The sequence below is a fragment of the Lampris incognitus genome, chromosome 12, assembly GCF_029633865.1.
Source record: "Lampris incognitus isolate fLamInc1 chromosome 12, fLamInc1.hap2, whole genome shotgun sequence".
In the NCBI taxonomy this organism is placed as follows: Eukaryota; Metazoa; Chordata; class Actinopteri; order Lampriformes; family Lampridae; genus Lampris; species Lampris incognitus.
In genome coordinates this window covers 33907744-33925877 of record NC_079222.1, presented here as the reverse complement: position 1 = coordinate 33925877, position 18134 = coordinate 33907744, and the positions used below count along the sequence as shown (strand labels likewise).

The 18134-nt window shown below is 41.0% G+C and overlaps 1 protein-coding gene across 2 annotated transcripts; it reads left to right on the top strand.

Annotated features, from left to right (window-relative positions):
* The first annotated feature begins 4371 nt into the window (after window positions 1–4371).
* Window positions 4372–17843, top strand: hexb (hexosaminidase B (beta polypeptide)). 2 transcript variants are annotated; one of them, XM_056290651.1, is made up of 14 exons: window positions 4372–4706; window positions 4978–5132; window positions 6517–6582; window positions 6917–6963; window positions 7570–7680; window positions 7782–7883; window positions 8076–8208; window positions 8417–8597; window positions 9746–9832; window positions 10826–10898; window positions 14531–14711; window positions 15309–15399; window positions 15484–15588; window positions 17094–17843. In XM_056290651.1, exons 1-14 carry the CDS (start codon window positions 4453–4455, stop codon window positions 17155–17157), a joined length of 1650 nt encoding a protein of 549 aa, XP_056146626.1. In that variant the 5' UTR covers window positions 4372–4452; the 3' UTR covers window positions 17158–17843. The 2 variants fall into 2 exon arrangements, with proteins under 2 accessions (XP_056146626.1, XP_056146627.1); XM_056290652.1 differs by lacking the exon at window positions 14531–14711 and adding an exon at window positions 11092–11266 and having other exon boundaries at window positions 4377–4706.
* The last annotated feature ends 291 nt before the right edge of the window (window positions 17844–18134 follow it).

Genomic DNA, 18134 nt, shown 5'->3' with positions numbered 1-18134 from the left:
TTTACTTCAATGAATATATTTATCCACAAGAATAATGATAGTCATCATATCAGAAATAGATGAGCTTCGGTTATCGATGTAAAAAAAAAAATATGACAAATGTCAAAGAAAGGAATGTCATTTACCTTAAGTGATGTCCAGTTTTTTTTTTTAAGTCGACCCAAAATCTTTTAGACACAGGGCAATGGAAGAACATGTGCTCTACAGTTTCGTCTGTTGCATTACAAAATGTACAAGGACCCACTTCAAATTTAAACCTTTTCTTGAGAAAATCTGCAACCGAGTAAACCTTATGAATTATTTTAAAGTGAGTTTCTTTTACCTTTGGGGAAATTGGCCACATTAGGAACATGTACATACCGCTCTCTATTATAATCATAAAAACATTTTGGATTTCAGAATAGCACTGGTCTCCTTGTTATCATATCTGTTATCACATAAAGTACAATCGTTAATCACTAAATTTGGCAATACCGATTTAACATTTGAGTATATTAAGGTGTTTTGGGTGAACTGAATCGGTGATAAAGGGATCGATTTGCAAATCCTACTGTACTCCTTGTGAGTACAATTTAAATTGTATCTATTTAAAAAGGACATATAGTCCAAAAGGTTGCCGTTACAATCCAATAGATCACTTACAAACAAAATCCCTTTATATTGATTTCCTATTTATTGTAATCACTCTATTGTTCCATAAAGCTGAACCATGAGGAGAGAAATTATGACTAAATATAATTTTCCAAAACTGAAGAATTTGTCTATGGAAATTTGACAACTTGATAGGAATCTTGTCTACCTCAAAATCACATTTTAAAACAAAATAAAGCCCACTATTTTTTTTGTTCAACAAGGACCTTGGTATGTGAAGCCACATAGAATTTGGTTGTGTCAATTATGCTTTCAGTCATTTAATCTTAAGAGTTCAAACCATTAAATCAAATTTCTAAGCTTTAATACCACCCTCTTCATAATCTTTAGCTAGCTGTGATCTTTTTATATAATGGGTTTTATTTGTCCATATGAATTGGAATATAACTGAGTTGGCTTTTTTAATATTATTGGAAGAAACATATAGGGAGTGACACGGATAAATTAATTTGGAGATACCTTCTGCTTTAGGTAAGATGACTCCACCAAAAATGTTAAGAGCTCTGGTTAGCCAGTGACTGAGAGATTTCTTCATATCAGTTATGCGATTAGAAATATTAATGTCTTCTCTTCTAATGACATTTTTAGATATTGTTGTTCCTAGATATTTAACTTCAGACGCAACTGTAATTGAAGCAATTTGAGAATCTGTGCATGAATGAATGGGAAGCAATTCATATTCTTTAATGTTGAGGGATAATCCTGATGCCTTAGAGAATAATGAAATTGTATCAAGGGCTTTCTTTACTATAAATTGCTTCTTAAGAAAATGGATGTGTCATCTGCGAACTGGCTAATTTTAAATTCCTTGTCAAAAATAATAATACCTTGAATTTCGGGATTGTTATTAAAAAGCATTGTTAGTACATAGGTGGTCAAAATAAATAATGTTGGTGATATTGGGCACCCTTAACAAATACCACATTGTACCTTCAATCTAAGGGTCATTCCAGGGTTCAAGGACACAGAACTATATATGTCAGTGTAAAACATGTCAATTACATTGCAAACATTTTCTCCAAAACCCAGAAAGTGTAGCGCTTCCAGGAAAAAGGAACGTTTGATGGTATCAAACGCCTTATAAAAATCAAGAAATAGCACAAAACTATCTGTATCAATTAAATCTCGATAATCAACCGTATCAAGTAAGAGCCTATGTATACTTCTACCTTTTAGACTTTAGATTTTAGACTATTTGTGTTAAGCCCTTATTTAATCAATTAGCATAAACACGTGCCAACAGTTTGGGATCGTTACCTAATAAGGTTATCGGTCTCCATTTGTCTATTGAAAGTTGATCTTTGTTGGGTTTTGGGATTAGGGTGATGCTTCATAGTGGGAGAAAGCTTTTTTCGCTGAAATACATGCTAAAAAGTTATTACAGAGCATTTTTCTTATATCACTCCAAGAAAAAAAGTGTAACTCCACGGTTCGACCGTCAAGTCCTGCTGACTTCCCCGCAGAATTGCTCAAAATGTCCGGTTTACCAGAGACTTCTTATCAACCGAGGCAGCAAAGATATACTTCCACTCCTACACCACCTATCGTCTGATAAACTGGTCAAACACACACTCTAGTCAAGTCAAGTCACGTCAAAATTATTTGTATAGCCCAATATCACAAATTACAAATTAACAGGGAGAAAAAGACAAGAAGAGACCTCAAGGAGAAAAACAGAGGAGGGATCGCTCTCCCAAGACACAGTGGATGTTGTGTTTACAGCTCTACAGCATTAAAACCACTGGACTCATTAGACAAACAAGCACTCAAAGCCTTAGACAAGAAGCCATTCACTTTTCATCATTGCCATATTCTAAAAAGCATAATCTACTTGGTTGGGAAAACCTCATCAAATACAAAAATGTCTGCCTAGTTTCTAAGATCATGCAGGGTTTAGCTCCTCCTCCTCTGTCCAGCTTCATCAACTTCAAATCTACCATAAACAGAGCTACTAGAGGAGCAGCTAGAGGGGGCTGCACAATCCCACTCAGGAGAACTGCATTTAGTCACGCCGTTTTCTCCTTTAGAGCTCCACTTCAGTGGAACTCAGTACCACAATCAATTAGACACCCCTTCCTATTATTCATTGATAACGTCAAGAAATGGCTTATTAAGAACCAACAATGTCAACACTGATGCTAGTCACACACACCTTTAACATGTTGTTTAACTGTATTGTACATTAGCTGTGTTGTATGTGTGCTTATATATATATATATAATTTTCTATATTATCTTTATTATAATTTTCTACATTATTTATATATTCTGTATATATTTTCTTGCTTGTTTGCTCTTGCTGTTCTTGTATTGTATATTAACTATGTTGTATGTTTATTTTTATGTTTATTTATTTTTGTACTATTTTATTATCCTAGGATGCCTAACAAAATCAAGTCGGATACATATACATTTGTCTCGAATGTTGATTAATGTACGTTGTCCCTTCCCCCCAAAAAAAACGTTTAAAAAAATTAAAGTAGTGATATGTTCAGATTCTGCTGCTGCAATGTACACAATGTATAAAATCAGGACAAACAGTTCAAGATGATCTATTAAATGAGGTCCATACAATCTTATTAAATCTACAGCAACTAGGGATAGAAATTCATTTCTGTTGGATACCAGCGCATGTTGGAGTCGAGGGAAATTAGGCTTCAGATAAACTTGTTATAAGTACACTAAACAGAAATGATAATGGTATTTCAGAAATGTGCTTCGGGAGCTCAGAAGCAAAATCACTAATTTATCGCGGAATAATGAAAAGTTGGCAGGAAATCTGGATTAACGACACTAAGGGTAAAGATTATTACAAAATTCAAAAGTATGTCAGAGTGAGAAGTTATAGAGGTAAATGTAGGAAAGATGGCATTTTTTTTCTAGGTTGAGATTAGGACATACAAGACTTAATACACTATGAAAAAGACTGTTGGATAAAAGTGAGACTTGTAACTGTAAGGGAACGGTTGGACATGTGCCGGTAGGTTGTATGGTTGTATGAAGTTCAGTGTAGAAAGAGAAAGACTGAAGAGCAGGGTGGTCGACATGGGAAGGGAGTGGAGCATCAAAGGTCTGTTCGAGACGGGACAAACAGTTACAGGTGCAAAATCCAGAAATCTACCTCCATAAAGTCATGCTGTTACACACTCCAGTACACTAGGCGGCGGTATGTACATCTAAAGTTTGTTTGTAGTCCACCAGTAAAAGAAGAACAAGAATAAGAAAAAGAACAAAACGTACGAAGAAGTTCTGGCAAGACCTTTGCAGATTTGTCATTGCCCATCTTTTCAAAGACTTTGTTTTATTATGAGAGAATGTGATATTTGGCCGCAAAAAAAGGCGACAGATATTTTTTCACAATAAATCTGTTAATAATATTGGCAAAAAAAATTATTCACGAAAGCAAATTCACAAACAAAAAACGTTTTTTTGTTAATTTCCCGAAAGAAATCGAACAATACGTAAAATTTGTTTCTTTTTCTACAAACAAAAACGCTGCCAAAACTGTTAATTTGTGTATGTATTTTAATACCTTTATGCAACGAATGGAATGTACCCCTAGCTCCTTTTGTTATTTATGTTCGTTTTGTGTACCGGTTCTCTGTATACTTAAGCTATTGTGTTAATAAAGAATTGTTCGGTGAAAAAAAAGAAAAAAGGAAAAATAATAAGTAGTAGTAGAAGAAGAAGTAGAGGCGGTAGAAAAAGAAGACGAAGAAGAAAAAGAAGCAGAAATAGAAGAAGCGGAGGAAGAAGAAGAAGAAGAAGAAGAAGTCTCCTGACGTCGGCGTTCGCTGGGACGATGCTCGCAAGTCCGGGGTTTTTCGTGTTGATGGTCGCCGTTGCGATTTGTCGGGGGCTACGATGCAGCAACATGAACACAGAGGACGAGCTCGTCGATGGCGGTTCCGAATACGGTTCTGTTTGGCCTTTGCCGCAGAACGTGCGGATTTCGACCGTTTCATTCAAATTAGCTGGCTCCGCGTTCCAAGTGGTTGACTCCAAAGACTCCACTGCAGGTTCAAGCTGCAGCCTCCTGCAGAACGCTTACAGAAGGTGAGGTGTAGTTAACACGTTATAATATTGTAAAGTGTACTTAACACGTTATAATATCGTAAAGTGTAGTTAACACGTTATAATATCGTAAAGTGTAGTTAATACGTTATAATATTGTAAGACGTAGCCTTAAACTGGTTCCTCTGTCAGAAAGACAGTCCTGTCCCATGTCAAGCTGAAATCGGAAGTGTTTCCACAAGTGCCCTTTTCTGAATCACTGGCCACACAGAAGAAGAAAAACAAAACATGCTTTTGTTGTTTCGATTTGCAGGTACTACGAATACGTGTTCGGTAACGCGAGAAATCCCGCAGACGCCAGGAGAGTGACCGCGCTGGGTGCGCCTGGGCTGGCGGAGCTACAGGTGTGGATCACGTCGCCCGACCCCGAATGTGACGGTTACCCCCGCGCAGCGTCGGACGAGTCATGTGAGTTTAGCCAGCGCTCTGACGAGGCCAGCCCGGGCCTGATTTGGGCTAATTCACAGTAGGTCCTGTATTCAGTATGCGCACAGTGTGTTCAAATGAAACCCGGTAGCATAGGCGTTTCTAGCCCATTTTTGGGGGTGCTGCAGCGCCCCTAAATTGAACCCCAGCACCCCTAAAATTGAAGAGATTTTTTATTTTTATTTTTTTACTGTATGTCCATGTTTGATAAGCTGAGGAAATGTCAAAACCATATCCAGTATATGGTTTAAACGTAATATTTTAACAACAAAAATACAGCACCCCCCATGCTTCGAAAATGGTTTGATCCACCACCCCCCCCCCGAAATTTATCTTGCCTGGCCGGAGGTGGTTTTATTTCTAAAGACAGGGGGGAGGGTTTCCTCAAGTTTTTCTAATAGAATTGGAGATTATGACGACATCGACTTTTACAGGGAACGGTTAATTGAGACCAGTGAAATTCTCCGAGCCATAAAGACTCAAATTTAGCACTGTTGGGCTGTGATACAATAAACCATTGGTAGTAAAAAAAAACCCAAAACAAAACATTACTGTTGCTGTTAATTTTCCCTCTTGCACCAACATGCCAGGTCAAATTCCCTTTATGTTCATGAACTACGTGGCAGTAAATATGGTTCTAGTACGTGACAAAATTGAAAAGTACCGGTAGGCTTATTGGGAAAGAAATTGGCTTGGTTACATATATACACTGTATCTGACCATCTTCTTCTTTCGGCTTGTTCCCTGTTTCTAAGGGGTCACCGCAGCCGATTTTATAGTTCCCATTGGTACACTATATAGGGCCCTTTCACACTTATGTTGTTTAGTCCGGACTTTCAGACTTTCCAGAAAAGTCCTTACCAGATTGCCAGGTGTGAAACCTCTTGGACCAGGGTACAGGGATCAAAGACTCGGTCTTTGGTCCAAGCTCAGGAGGTAGTCTCGGTTCAGACCAAGGTTCATGAATGTCTAATGTGAAATCAAAGGTTCGGACTTTCGGATCGATCATAGGAAGTGATCAAACAAACACAAACAGTAATACCTAGCAACAGCGAGCGCTCCTGGCAACAACGAGCGCACCTGGCAGCAACAACGAGCCAAAAGTTCAAGTCAAGGTCCGCTGGTATGAAAGCAAAAATCCTGAACCTAATGACTATAAAATAACAGATGTGAAAGCACCAGAACCAGACTCTGGTTCAGACCTTGGTTTGGACTTTCAAGTGTGAAAGGGACCTATATCTAACCATGTTAACGGCATATTTTTATACTGCAGTATATTTTGCCAAATCATTGCTACATTCTTATATTTTGTTAAATATGTATGTTTGTTATGTTAAACCACAATTTCATCTGTCTGTCCCAACAGATGAGCTTTCAGTTAACCAGACCTATGCTTTGTTAAAAGCACCAAAGGTGTGGGGTGCTCTGCGTGGTATGATTTTTTTTTTTGTCTTCTTTCATAATACCAGTTGAAATCAAAGGTTACAGATAGACTTCATAACTTCTTATTCAAATATTGAGAAGTTTCAGGTGATCTATTTTTAAAAATGTAAGTCATAACATGTTATGTTTGTGTCATATGGTCATTGAATTGAATTGACAACACTACCTCAAATTAAAGACCCACGGTATCTTAGCTGATGTGCATTTCACTTGTGTGTGTGTGTGTGTTGAACTTTAACATCTGTTGTGTGATAGAAAATAATTACTAGTTGACAGTGCTTTAATGGCCTTGTTTTTCTGTTATCTTGTTTCCTTCTTGATAGGTCTTGAAACTTTCAGCCAGTTGGTGTATGAAGATGAGCATGGAGCCGTAAGTTAACTGCCACAGCCAGATCCAAACGTAGTTGTTCTTAATGGGATGGTTGGATTTGTTGACACTAGCTGATATGAGTTACCATGAGATGGTGTCGGTGGGACTCTCGTGGTCAGATCTGGCAGAAAAATGAATAGCAGCAAACTGGGTCAGAGGAAAAAATTAGTTTTCACAGATCTTATAATCTTTGTTTTATTAAGGCTTAAAGTGTTTTTCTTAGCTGACCCTGTTTGCTTTGTTTCCTTTTTCTTTTTTTTTTTTTGCTTGCTAGCTGGGACTAGCAGCCAGGTCTTTTACCACGGGAGTCACCAACCAGGGTCACGTCCGTGCATCGCTAACTCTCTTGTGGTTACTCATACCACCTAATGTCAATAAATCCAAACTTTAATCCAAACAATGAATTTAAACTCCCTTTAACTTTTTAATCGCATTAAGGAAGTTTGTTTTGTTTTGAGGTTCTACAAGAAGATCATTGTATGTGTGTATGGGCATCCATTTTCACATCTTCAGTTTCCATTAACAGAAATAAAGTGATGTCAAGAAAGGTTTAATCTGATGTAAGATTGATTTTGACTCCTGCTGATTTACTTCGCCTCCTTTCAGAAAACCATCAACGCAACAGAAATCAGTGACTTCCCAAGATTTGCACATAGAGGCGTCTTACTGGACAGCTCTCGGCACTTCTTGCCCATTAAAGTCATCTTGGCAAATCTGGTAGGTCAAATTGACCTTCTAATTTGACCTTCTCATTTTAATTTCAATATAATAAGAGTAGTTTATTTTCATTATGTGTTTCTCCTTGCTCTTTGCCGCAGGAAGCAATGGCAATGAACAAATTCAATGTATTTCACTGGCACATCGTGGATGACCCCTCCTTCCCATACTTCAGCCGAACCTTTCCACAGCTGAGCCAGCAGGTCAGTGTGATAAGTTATGTTAAAACACACAATTAACCGAGAAAGCTGTACAGTTGAATTAAAAACACACAAATGTTAAGTTGTTGGGTTTTTTGTGTGTGTGTTTTTGTTTTTGTTTTTTTTAATACAAGCACATTTGATCTTGCTCAGTCACTCCTAAGGAGATTATTTGACTGAACTATGTGTTCATAGGGAGCTTACCACCCATACACACATGTGTATACACCTGCTGATGTGAAGATGGTTATTGAATTTGCCCGTCTGAGAGGCATTCGTGTTGTGCCGGAGTTTGATACTCCAGGGCACACTCAGTCTTGGGGCAAAGGTCAGTTTTGTACATATTACTGGAGAGAAATGTCTTGTGGTCAGTGCCTTGTTCATTAGTTTCATTTTAATGAGGCAACATTTGTGTCGCTCAAAATTCAGGTAATTAGGCAAGCATAGAGTGTCCCAATATGTTTTCATTGTTAAAAAAAAGTGAAAGCTATGAATACAACAAGCCATATTCCCTAAGACTCCTTTTCCCTTTTCAGGCCAAAAAGACCTACTTACACCCTGCTACTCTGGGTCCAGTCCCTCTGGAACTTTTGGACCAGTTAACCCCATCCTGAACACCACCTATGATTTTATGAGCCAGTTCTTCAAGGAGATCAGCACAGTGTTCCCTGATGAATACGTTCATCTTGGGGGCGACGAGGTTGACTTCAACTGCTGGTGAGACCCCCGTCACCGTGCTGAAACCGCTGCCGTTTATTTGTGGGTTAGGGTTAGAGACCGAGGGACTTTTTTTTTTTTTTAGTCTTTTCCCCCCTTTTTCTCCCTAATTGTACCCGGCCAATTACCCCACTCTTCCGAGCCGTCCCGGTCGCTGCTCCACCCCCTCTGCCGATCCGGGGAGGGCTGCAGACTGCCACATGCCTCCTCCGATACATGTGGAGTTGCCAGCTGCTTCTTTTCACCTGACAGTGAGGAGTTTCACCAGGGGGACGTAGCACATGGGAGGATCACGCTATTCCCCCCAGTTCCCCCTCCTCCTTGAACAGGCGTCCCGATCGACCAGAGGAGGCGCTAGTGCAGCGACTAAGACACATACCCACATCTGGCTTCCCATCCGCAGACACAGCCAATTGTATCTGTAGCAATGCCCGATCAAGCCGGAGGTATCACAGGGATTCGAGCCAGCGATCACCCTGTTGGTAGGCAATGGAATAGACCACTACGCTACCCGGACGTCCCTGTAGACCCACATTTTTTAGGAAAACCTCTCACAATCAGTTGTCGTCTTTGTCTTTGACCATAACACAAACTGGTTCCTCTGCAGAAGCAGCCTCTGGGGATATTCTAACATTTCAGGTGCTATGTATTTTGTTTGGCATTTGAAACACAAAATACATGTATTTTAATTTATTACATTTTTGACCCCAGTATTTCTATAGTTTATTTTGATACATTTGACATGTATTTGTATTTTGTTACATGTTGATTTTGTATTTTTCTTTTTCTTCCCTCAAAATATTTGATTGATTTTCACTTTATTTTATATAGGTTGCAATTAAAAAAAAAGTGTAAAAAGTTCTGGCATGATTTATCTTGGTTTCATTTTTTTTTCATCACAAAAACCTGCCATTTTACCAGGGGTGTGTGGACTTTTGTATAGCCACTCTATCTTTGCCCGTCTCCGGCCGCCGGGAATCTGATGTGTGCCCCTCTGTTAAAGAGACAGACTCATCCTTCCCCATCGCTCTCCACCCTGCTTTGTCGCATGTTTTCTATCTGGGTTGTTGAAAAAGTCATGTTTAATTTGTTTATTTCCGTATCCTATAATCAAGATTATACATCTGATGTTTTTCTTCCACCCACAGGAGGTCCAACCCAGACATTCAGAAGTTCATGGATCAGCAAGGTTTTGGAGGGGACTACAGCATGCTGGAGTCGTTCTACATTCAGAAGTATGTCATACGTTCAGGCAGATATTTGCTGGTTTTCATTTGCAGGATCTCTTCTTAGCTGGTGTGAATAAGCATTAAGGGTGAATGAAATGTATTTCACTGTGGTTATACGCAATTGACCACATTAGGCAACTTTGAGGAAGTCTGATCCGTCTCCAGTCCACCTATAGGAACTGCATCAGAAAGAGACACAAATTTGCGCTCAATTCCAAATAAGAGCTCAAGGTCAAACTGTTTGCTCGAAGTTTTTATAGTAAGTGATGTTAAAAGCGGAAGTAATTAGAGCATCCGGGTAGCATAGCGGTCTATTCCCTTGCCTACCAACACGGGGGTCGCCGGTTCGAATCCCCGTGTTTCCTCCAGCTTGGTCGGGCATCCCTACAGGCACAATTGGCCATGTCTGCGGGTGGGAAACCAGATGTGGGTATGTGTCCTGGTCGCTGCACTAGTGCCTCCTCTGATCAATCAGGGCGTCTGTTCGGGGGGGAGGGGGAATAACGTGATCCTCCCATGCGCTACGTCCCCCTGGTGAAACTCACTGTCAGGCGAAAAGAAGGGGCTGGCGACTCCACATGTATCGGAGGAGGCATGTGGTAGTCTGCAGCCCTCCCCAGACCGGCAGAGGGGGTGGAGCAGTGACCAGGACATCTCAGAAGAGTGGAGTAATTGGCCAGGTACAATTGGGGAGAAAAAGGAGGGAAAAAAAAGGAAGTAATTTGACGTGTAAGGAAATCAGCATATTGCATGGCCAGAGAAATCTGATAAAAGTGTGTACAGCAGAGATGCATTTTCCCATCATGCATATCCGTTATATTTATGCACAATCCAAACACAAGATATAGTAATACTAGCAAGAAAAATAAAGCTCTACTATTAAAAAGGAGCCTAGGACTAATTTGATTCTGAGAGAAATCTATTTTTTTAAACCCAGTCCCTAACAAAATAAATAAATAAATAAAAACACAATTGTTCTTCTCTCATTTGAACTGGTAGACTCTTGGATATCGTCGCTACAACACAAAAGGGCTACGTGATATGGCAGGAAGTCTTTGACAACGGAGTTAAGGTAACCAAAGACACATTTTGTCACACTTCATTCATATTGCCATTGTTGCATGCTTTAGTACTAAAATGAGTTTTGATTTTTGTTTTGAGTGGTATGTCGTTAATTACATTTGCTTTTCAAAGCATGATAACGATAAACATCTTCATCTGTCCCTAAGTTGAGTACAGTAGTTCAGCCTGATTGTGAATTGCAGCTCAAACCAGACACAGTAGTGCATGTGTGGATTGGCAACAAGCTGGAGGAAGAGTTGCACAATGTGACGGCAGAAGGCTACGCAACCATCCTCTCTTCCCCTTGGTACCTAGATTACATTAGCTACGGACAGGACTGGCAGAAGTACTACAAGGTTGAGCCGCTTAACTTCAAGGGTCAGTCTTCATTAAGTAGGGTTGTGTCCTTTCAGTTCACACACTAAAGATCTCTATGGGTAGAGCAACATATTCTGGCCACTTTGGGTGTAGTCCTTCAGTTTGTCAAAACTGAAATCTAAAACTAGACTTCCTTCAACAGGCTCATGCTCGTGAATTGCATAGCTGTGACAAAGTATTGACAAGAGACAGATGTGTCTCACTGAGATGTGGAGAGAGACAACATGGTGAGGTGTGGTTAGTTGGCAAATTTAGTGGTGTTTCTTTGGTATTAGCTGTTGGTGTGCACTAGGTTCAGTTAGATTCAGTCCGATGGGTTAAATTGTTCAATATGTAGAATTGTGCATGTTGACTTTAGCCAAGAAAAAAAGAGAAAGGGTCCACAGCTCTGCAGGAGACTTATTATGTGGGGACCGAATATAGTTGAATTACCCACCTGACCTGTTCGTTGTTTTTTGTTTATTTTTATTTTTTATAGCGCATTCTGAAATTAACTGCATCCCATTGTCAATTAAAAACTGACTCAGGACGGGCATTTGGTTAGCGTAGCGGTCTATTCCGTTGCCTACCAACATGAGGATCGGCGGTTCGAATCCCCGTGTTACCTCCAGCTTGATCGGGCGTCCCTACTGACACAATTGGCCGTGTCTGCGGGTGGGAAGCCGGATGGGGGTATGTTTCCTGGTCGCTGCACTAGTGCCTCCTCTGGTCGGTCGGGGCGCCTGTTCGGGGGGGGGAACTGGGGGGAAATAGCGTGATCTTCCCACGCGCTACGTCCCCGTGGCGAAACTCCTCACTGGCAGGTGGAAAGAAGCGGCTGGCGACTCCACATGTATCGGAAGAGGCATGTGGTAGTCTGCAGCCCTCGGAAAAACAAAATGCAGTGTGATCCAGCGTTGAAGGATTTCGTGAAAACGGGCAGAAAACTTCAAGGAATGGTTTGAAAGCCCCCCTAAACTCTCAGGTGACATCGTCCTCTTACTGAGACAGCCATTCTCCATTATAGCTGACAGCCAGTGGACTGCAGGGGCCAGAAGGCTGGTACCATCCGTAGATGAGGCAGTTCTTCAGATGGAGGTCTTGGAGGTGGGAACATCTGATTTGCTCAAAGCACAACACAAAGACGTTGGATCAATGTGGTTCCCCAAGCTTGATTCAAAAACATGAGAGCTATTGCAGTGCTCCTACTCACACTCGATCTAGAACCAGGAAAGAAGCAGACTCACCTATGCACATTTTGGCCAGTGACTCAGGCTTGCCACAACAGAAAACAGACCCAACATCAGAAGGATTGCCTCATCCTGTCGCTCTCTCTTCTCTCACTGACTGGTGAATGAACATCCATTTATTTTTGACCATTTGTCCATAGTTAAATGGTTGGTTTTGGACTTATTTTGTTTCAAGAGTACGTTTTTTTTCCTGTGTGACCCTCAGCACAGGCTTTAAGAGTCCTAGGCCTAAATTATTACTACTACTACTACTACTATTACTGATAATAATAATAATGGTAATGATAATAATAACAGTGATCATAATAATAATCATTATCATAGCAGCAACAACAACATCTGCACATAAAACAACTTTTGCTAGGGAAAACTAAGTGAGGAACCTTGCCCTACATAGTCTTGCCCCTTTATACATTTTTATACATCCTTACTCCACCTCTGGGCCACTCAGGTCTTCCGACCAGCGTCTCTTATCTATATCCCGCTCCCTCCGCAAAGCCAAGGGTAGTAATAATAATAATAATAAACTTATATAGCGCTTTTCTAATACTCAAAGTCGCTTAAGTTGAATTGCAGAGAAGTATGTAAGGGTGACTGTGCTTTTGCCGTAAGGGCCCTGTCCCTCTGGAACAGTCTCCCCACCACTGTTAGATCAGCTGAATCTGTAAACAACTTTAAAAAAAACTTCTCCAAATTCATCTCTACCAACTTGCCTTCCCTATAAAGGTCTGTAATTTATACTTTTCTGTATGTAGGTTGTTTATTTTTCTGTATCTGTATCTTGTGCAGCACTACAGATGAGATGTTTGCTTTGAGAATGTTGATTGAGAAGTATAGAGAAGGCCAGTTACATTCTGTCTTTGTGGATTTAGAGAAAGCATATGACAGGTTGCCGAGAGAGGAGGTGTGGTAATTGTATGAGGAAGTCGGGAGTTGCAGAGAAGTATGTAGGAGTGGTGCAGGATATGTATGAGGGAAGTGTGACAATGGTGAGGCGTGCGGTTGGAATGACAGATGGGTTCAAGGTGGAGGTGCGATTACATCAAGGATCGGCTCTGAGCCCTTTCTTGTTTGCAGTGGTGATGGACAGGTTGACGGACAGGATCAGGCAGGAGTCTCCATGGACGATGATGTTTGCAGATGACATTGTGATCTGTAGCGAGAGTAGGGTGCAGGTTGAGGAGAGCCTGGAGAGGTGGAGGTATGCACTGGAGAGAAGAGGAATGAAAGTCAGTCGCAGCAATATGGAATACATATGCGTGAATGAGAGGGAGGACAGTAGAACAGTAAGGATGCAAGGAGTAGAGGTGAAGAAGAGAGTGCAGGCAGGGTGGAGAAGAGTGTCAGGAGTGATTTGTGACAGAAAAGTACCAGCAAGAGTTAAAGGGAAGGTTTACAAGATGGTCGTGAGACCAGTGACACTGATGAAAAGACAGGAGGTGGAGCTGGAGGTGGCAGAGTTGAAGATGCTAAGATTTTCATTGGGAGTGACAGAGAAGGACAGGATTAGGAATGATTATATTAGAGGAACAGCTCAGGTTGGACGGTTTGGACACAAAGCAAGAGAGGCAAGATTGAGATGGCTTGGACGTGTGGAGGAGCGATGCTGGGTATATTGGGAGAAGGATGCTGAATATGGAGCTGCCAGGCCAAAGAGGAGGTTTGTGGATGTGGTGAAAGAGAACATGCAGGTGGCTGGTGTGACAGAGGAAGATGCAGAGGACAGGAAGAGATGGAAACGGATGATCCGCTGTGGCGACCCCTAACGGGAGCAGCCAAAATTAGTAGTAGTAGTAGTATCTTGTGCGGCACTTTCTTACTTCATTTTAAAAGGTGCTATATAAATAAACTCTTACTTACTTACTGACTTACGAAGAACATCAGCCTTTCATCTTTTTAGCTTACATCATCTTACTGTCTTGCATGTACCCAACAAACAACATGGAAGGCTCCTCCTGTATTTTCTTTGTTCTTCCCCAGTTTCTAGTTAATCTTACCATTCCTGGTACTAAAAATGCATATGTGTGCTGTGTAGCTGAAACCAGACACACTTATACATGTGTGGAAAGGAAACCAGCAGCAATACCAGGAAGAGATGGCAAAGGTTACATCATCAGGGTACCAGACCCTGCTCTCCACTCCCTGGTACCTGAACCGTATCTCCTACGGCCAGGATTGGCGCGGCATTTACAAGGCCGACCCACAGCACTTCAATGGTTTGTGTTTGCATAACTGTTTCATGCACATCACAAGAAGTTAACTTGCTCTTAGTGATGCTGGTGCAAGCAAAATGTCCTTGTGGTATGCTCCATTATGATAATTTTTGTTGGCCTGTAATTGTATGGAATTTTTAGTTTCTTTACAGTTGTGAACTTGTTTTAGCCACAGCCAGTCATGCTTTATTTCAGCATGGATGTTGGGATCGTTGCCTTTAGCGTTATACATGCTTTATTGTCCTGTTGTCATTCTACCCCAGAATGCTAAGATGCTTTGTCATTTTACTATGGCATGGGATTGCAGACCTTAGCTTATCAATAATTACTCTGTATTGAGGTTCAACGTTGTCTGAATGACGGCTTAAAGAGTCATGGGGTTTTTATTTTGTCACCTCTTTGCAAATGCATGAAAGCCTGTTGGATGAAGAAGAGGGAATATTTTAGTGTATTACACATACAGAGCAACAGGTCACCAAATAATTCTTCATTATAAAGTTCAGTGTTTTAAAACGATCTACAGACAATTTAGGTTTTGAACTAATGGTGCATTTCCTGTGATTTCTGATTTAATCGTCTATTAAACATAATTTGACACAGGAACTGAAGCCCAGAAGAAGCTAGTGATTGGTGGGGAAGCCTGTCTGTGGGGGGAGTACGTGGATGCCACTAACCTGACACCCAGGCTCTGGTATGATTCATATGTGATTATCGGTCATTATCGATCATATTTTAATTCAGTCACTTAAGGTTTTTCCTTTTCCCTTGTTTCAAGGCCTCGTGCCAGTGCTGTAGCGGAACGGTTGTGGAGTGCCAAGGACGTGACTGATCTTGATGATGCCTACAGGAGACTGTCTATACACCGCTGTCGCATGGTTGAGTAAGTGATTTGTACATACAAATCTTGAGAAATGCGGTGAGAGGGATTCTAGACTATTCATTTGCAGTTACATAAGATGACTTGAATGAATCCACAAAAAAATGGGTACACTTGAAACGTTAAGTATAGTCGCATCCTGAGTGAAATTGAATAGTGTGCTCTAATGTAGCATAGCCATTTTATTTTGTGACAGATGTTAAGCCCGAGTCGTGCTCTTTATGAGAACACCCGGCGTAGTCTGCACAGTGAAAATGACTGGGTCAGTTTGCTGCATTAGAGGGTTGTGAAGAGCTATGAAGCATCTGATAATGTCCTGGTAGTTGTGCCTTTTTTAGGGTTTGGCTTATGAGGATTGTAATTTAGTCATTTTGCTCGAGATTAGGGGGGGGGGGCACCTTACTCATCATCACTAGATGGTGTGCTGAAAGGGACGACCACCCTCCTAAGTCATTTCCCTGACCAACCAAAAGCCTTTTAATAAAGGCTTTGAAATTGTGATAGCCTGCTCTCTGTCATTCATGTCAGACTTGGTCACTTTCATGCGAGGGTCCGCCTAGGAGGCTGCACATCCACAGACTGACAGGCAAAACGTTTTTATTAGGTAGATTTGTTTAGCTTGAGCCTTGCATATTAAAAACTTTTTTTTCCATATTTCCCGCTCAGTCGACTTGGGCACTGCACAAAAGTCTTAGAATGGCAGGAAAACACTGGTTTTTCTGTCCGTATGTTCCTGTGTGTCACTAAGTCAGAGCACCGGAGAGGGGGAGCTCTGCCTGGCGGAGAGCTGCACTCGTAGTTTTTCATTTGTTTCAAGTTATTAATTTCAATTTAAATAGCGTAAAAAATTACTTACCTATTTGATAAGTGCTAGTCTATGGATATGTAAAATATGTCACTTCCTGTGCACCAGTTAAGATTTCACAGGAAAAGTACAGGATGTGCTCGGCAGTTAGTAAATCCATGTAACAACGTTTTGTTTTTCTTATTTTCATCATGGCTTGGGGGTATATTTTCAACATTAGTAGCGATTAAAAGGTAATATTTTACCATAATAAGATTCCCTAACGCGGCTCTAATCACACCACACTCACACATGGTCACAGTGTTTGACAGTTGCAGATTCTGGTGTAACACCAAGTCAGTGTATGACATTATTGAAAAGGCAGCTTTCACGTTGGATTTTGTGGGGGTAGGGGTGTGGATTGTTGAATATGCCCATTGCGCCACTAAAGCACTGGAGTTTCAAGGTGTACAGCATGGGACACATGAACAGTTAAGGTTCAGAAACGCCATTTCTGGGTTTGTAAGTGCATCAATCAGCAGAAAGTACGAACACTACCTTACGTGCTGTCAGGAGCCTACAAATCAAATACACAACATGAAAATACTTTTCTCTTTTTTCCTGGTATTAACAAATTTACTGTCTTCATGTTTGAATATGCAAACAAAGAAACGTCAATTTTCCATCGACAAATCTTAATCCCACGTCGTTTTTGTTTTTAAAGGCGTGGGATCCCAGCTGAGCCTTTGTTTACAAGCTATTGCCCTCGTGAATACAGGGGTATTTGAAAACAGCCATGCTGGATGAGAAGAAGCAACAACATTGGAAAGGAAGACTTACGAATAATCATCCTCGTATGACCAGTTGAAATAATGATGCTGACACACTGAAGAAAAACATATTTTCATGTTTTCTACCAAATTCTCAATTTAATCCTTTGAACTTAAGAATGCTGTATCTTTTTATATTAATATTTGTATAATTCCAAGTGAATAAACCTTTCAAGAAAAATGTTTTGCCAGTATATTCAGTACACCTGTCTGGTAGCAAGTCGCACCTCCTTAGACCCTTCAGAACAGCATGAATTAAGGCGCTTTCGGACCAAACAGTTCTGGGGACTTTTTTGAGAGGAACTACCCTCTGGGGAGGTTCCCCAAAAATTACAAACCCTAAAGGGCTTTTTTCTCTTGTTTGCATTAGCACTGCCAGGAATGCTGAAGTGACGCAATCCCGCGGTTAGTATACCAACGGCATTTCTGCGCAATTTGTATGCCGCCATCAACATGTGTACGAATAGATACGTTTATCTCACTCTGCACATGATGCAGCAACAAGATGGAGGACGCCATGATCAGATGGAGGTTCCATGGTCAGCGCTATGTGTTTGTTGTTTGCTGTGATAATAATGGAGTTGGATATGAGACGGTGTGAATTTGGACTATGTGGTTGCATTAAAGGCTCAATAAAGCCTGGACTTCACTGTCGGTCCGTGTGTCCCTGTTTTGTTCCATGTTTAAAGGCGAACGTTAACAGCTGTTAGGCACGCAGCTCATGTTTTACACAGGTTTTAAAAATGGCGGCTTCTGTTGCCGCGCTGGCTCGTGTTCGACCAATTACCGTACACTTGCATCTGGACCAATCACCGTCACTCAAGGCTCCTCTCGTGACGAGGGAGTACCTACCCTGAAGTAGGAGCTGAAAAGCTCCTCAGAATGGCGTTCTAAGAGCTACGATTGTTCCCAGTTCCCGCGAAGCCGATACAATA

Bases quoted from the DNA above. Each gene is read 5' to 3' on its own strand.
- hexb (XM_056290651.1), top strand. From the start codon at position 4,453: ATGCTCGCAAGTCCGGGGTTTTTCGTGTTGATGGTCGCCGTTGCGATT. The intron at 5,133-6,516 runs GTGAGTTTAGCC...CTGTCCCAACAG, and splicing joins CGCAGCGTCGGACGAGTCAT to ATGAGCTTTCAGTTAACCAG. The intron at 8,598-9,745 runs GTGAGACCCCCG...TTCCACCCACAG, and splicing joins GAGGTTGACTTCAACTGCTG to GAGGTCCAACCCAGACATTC.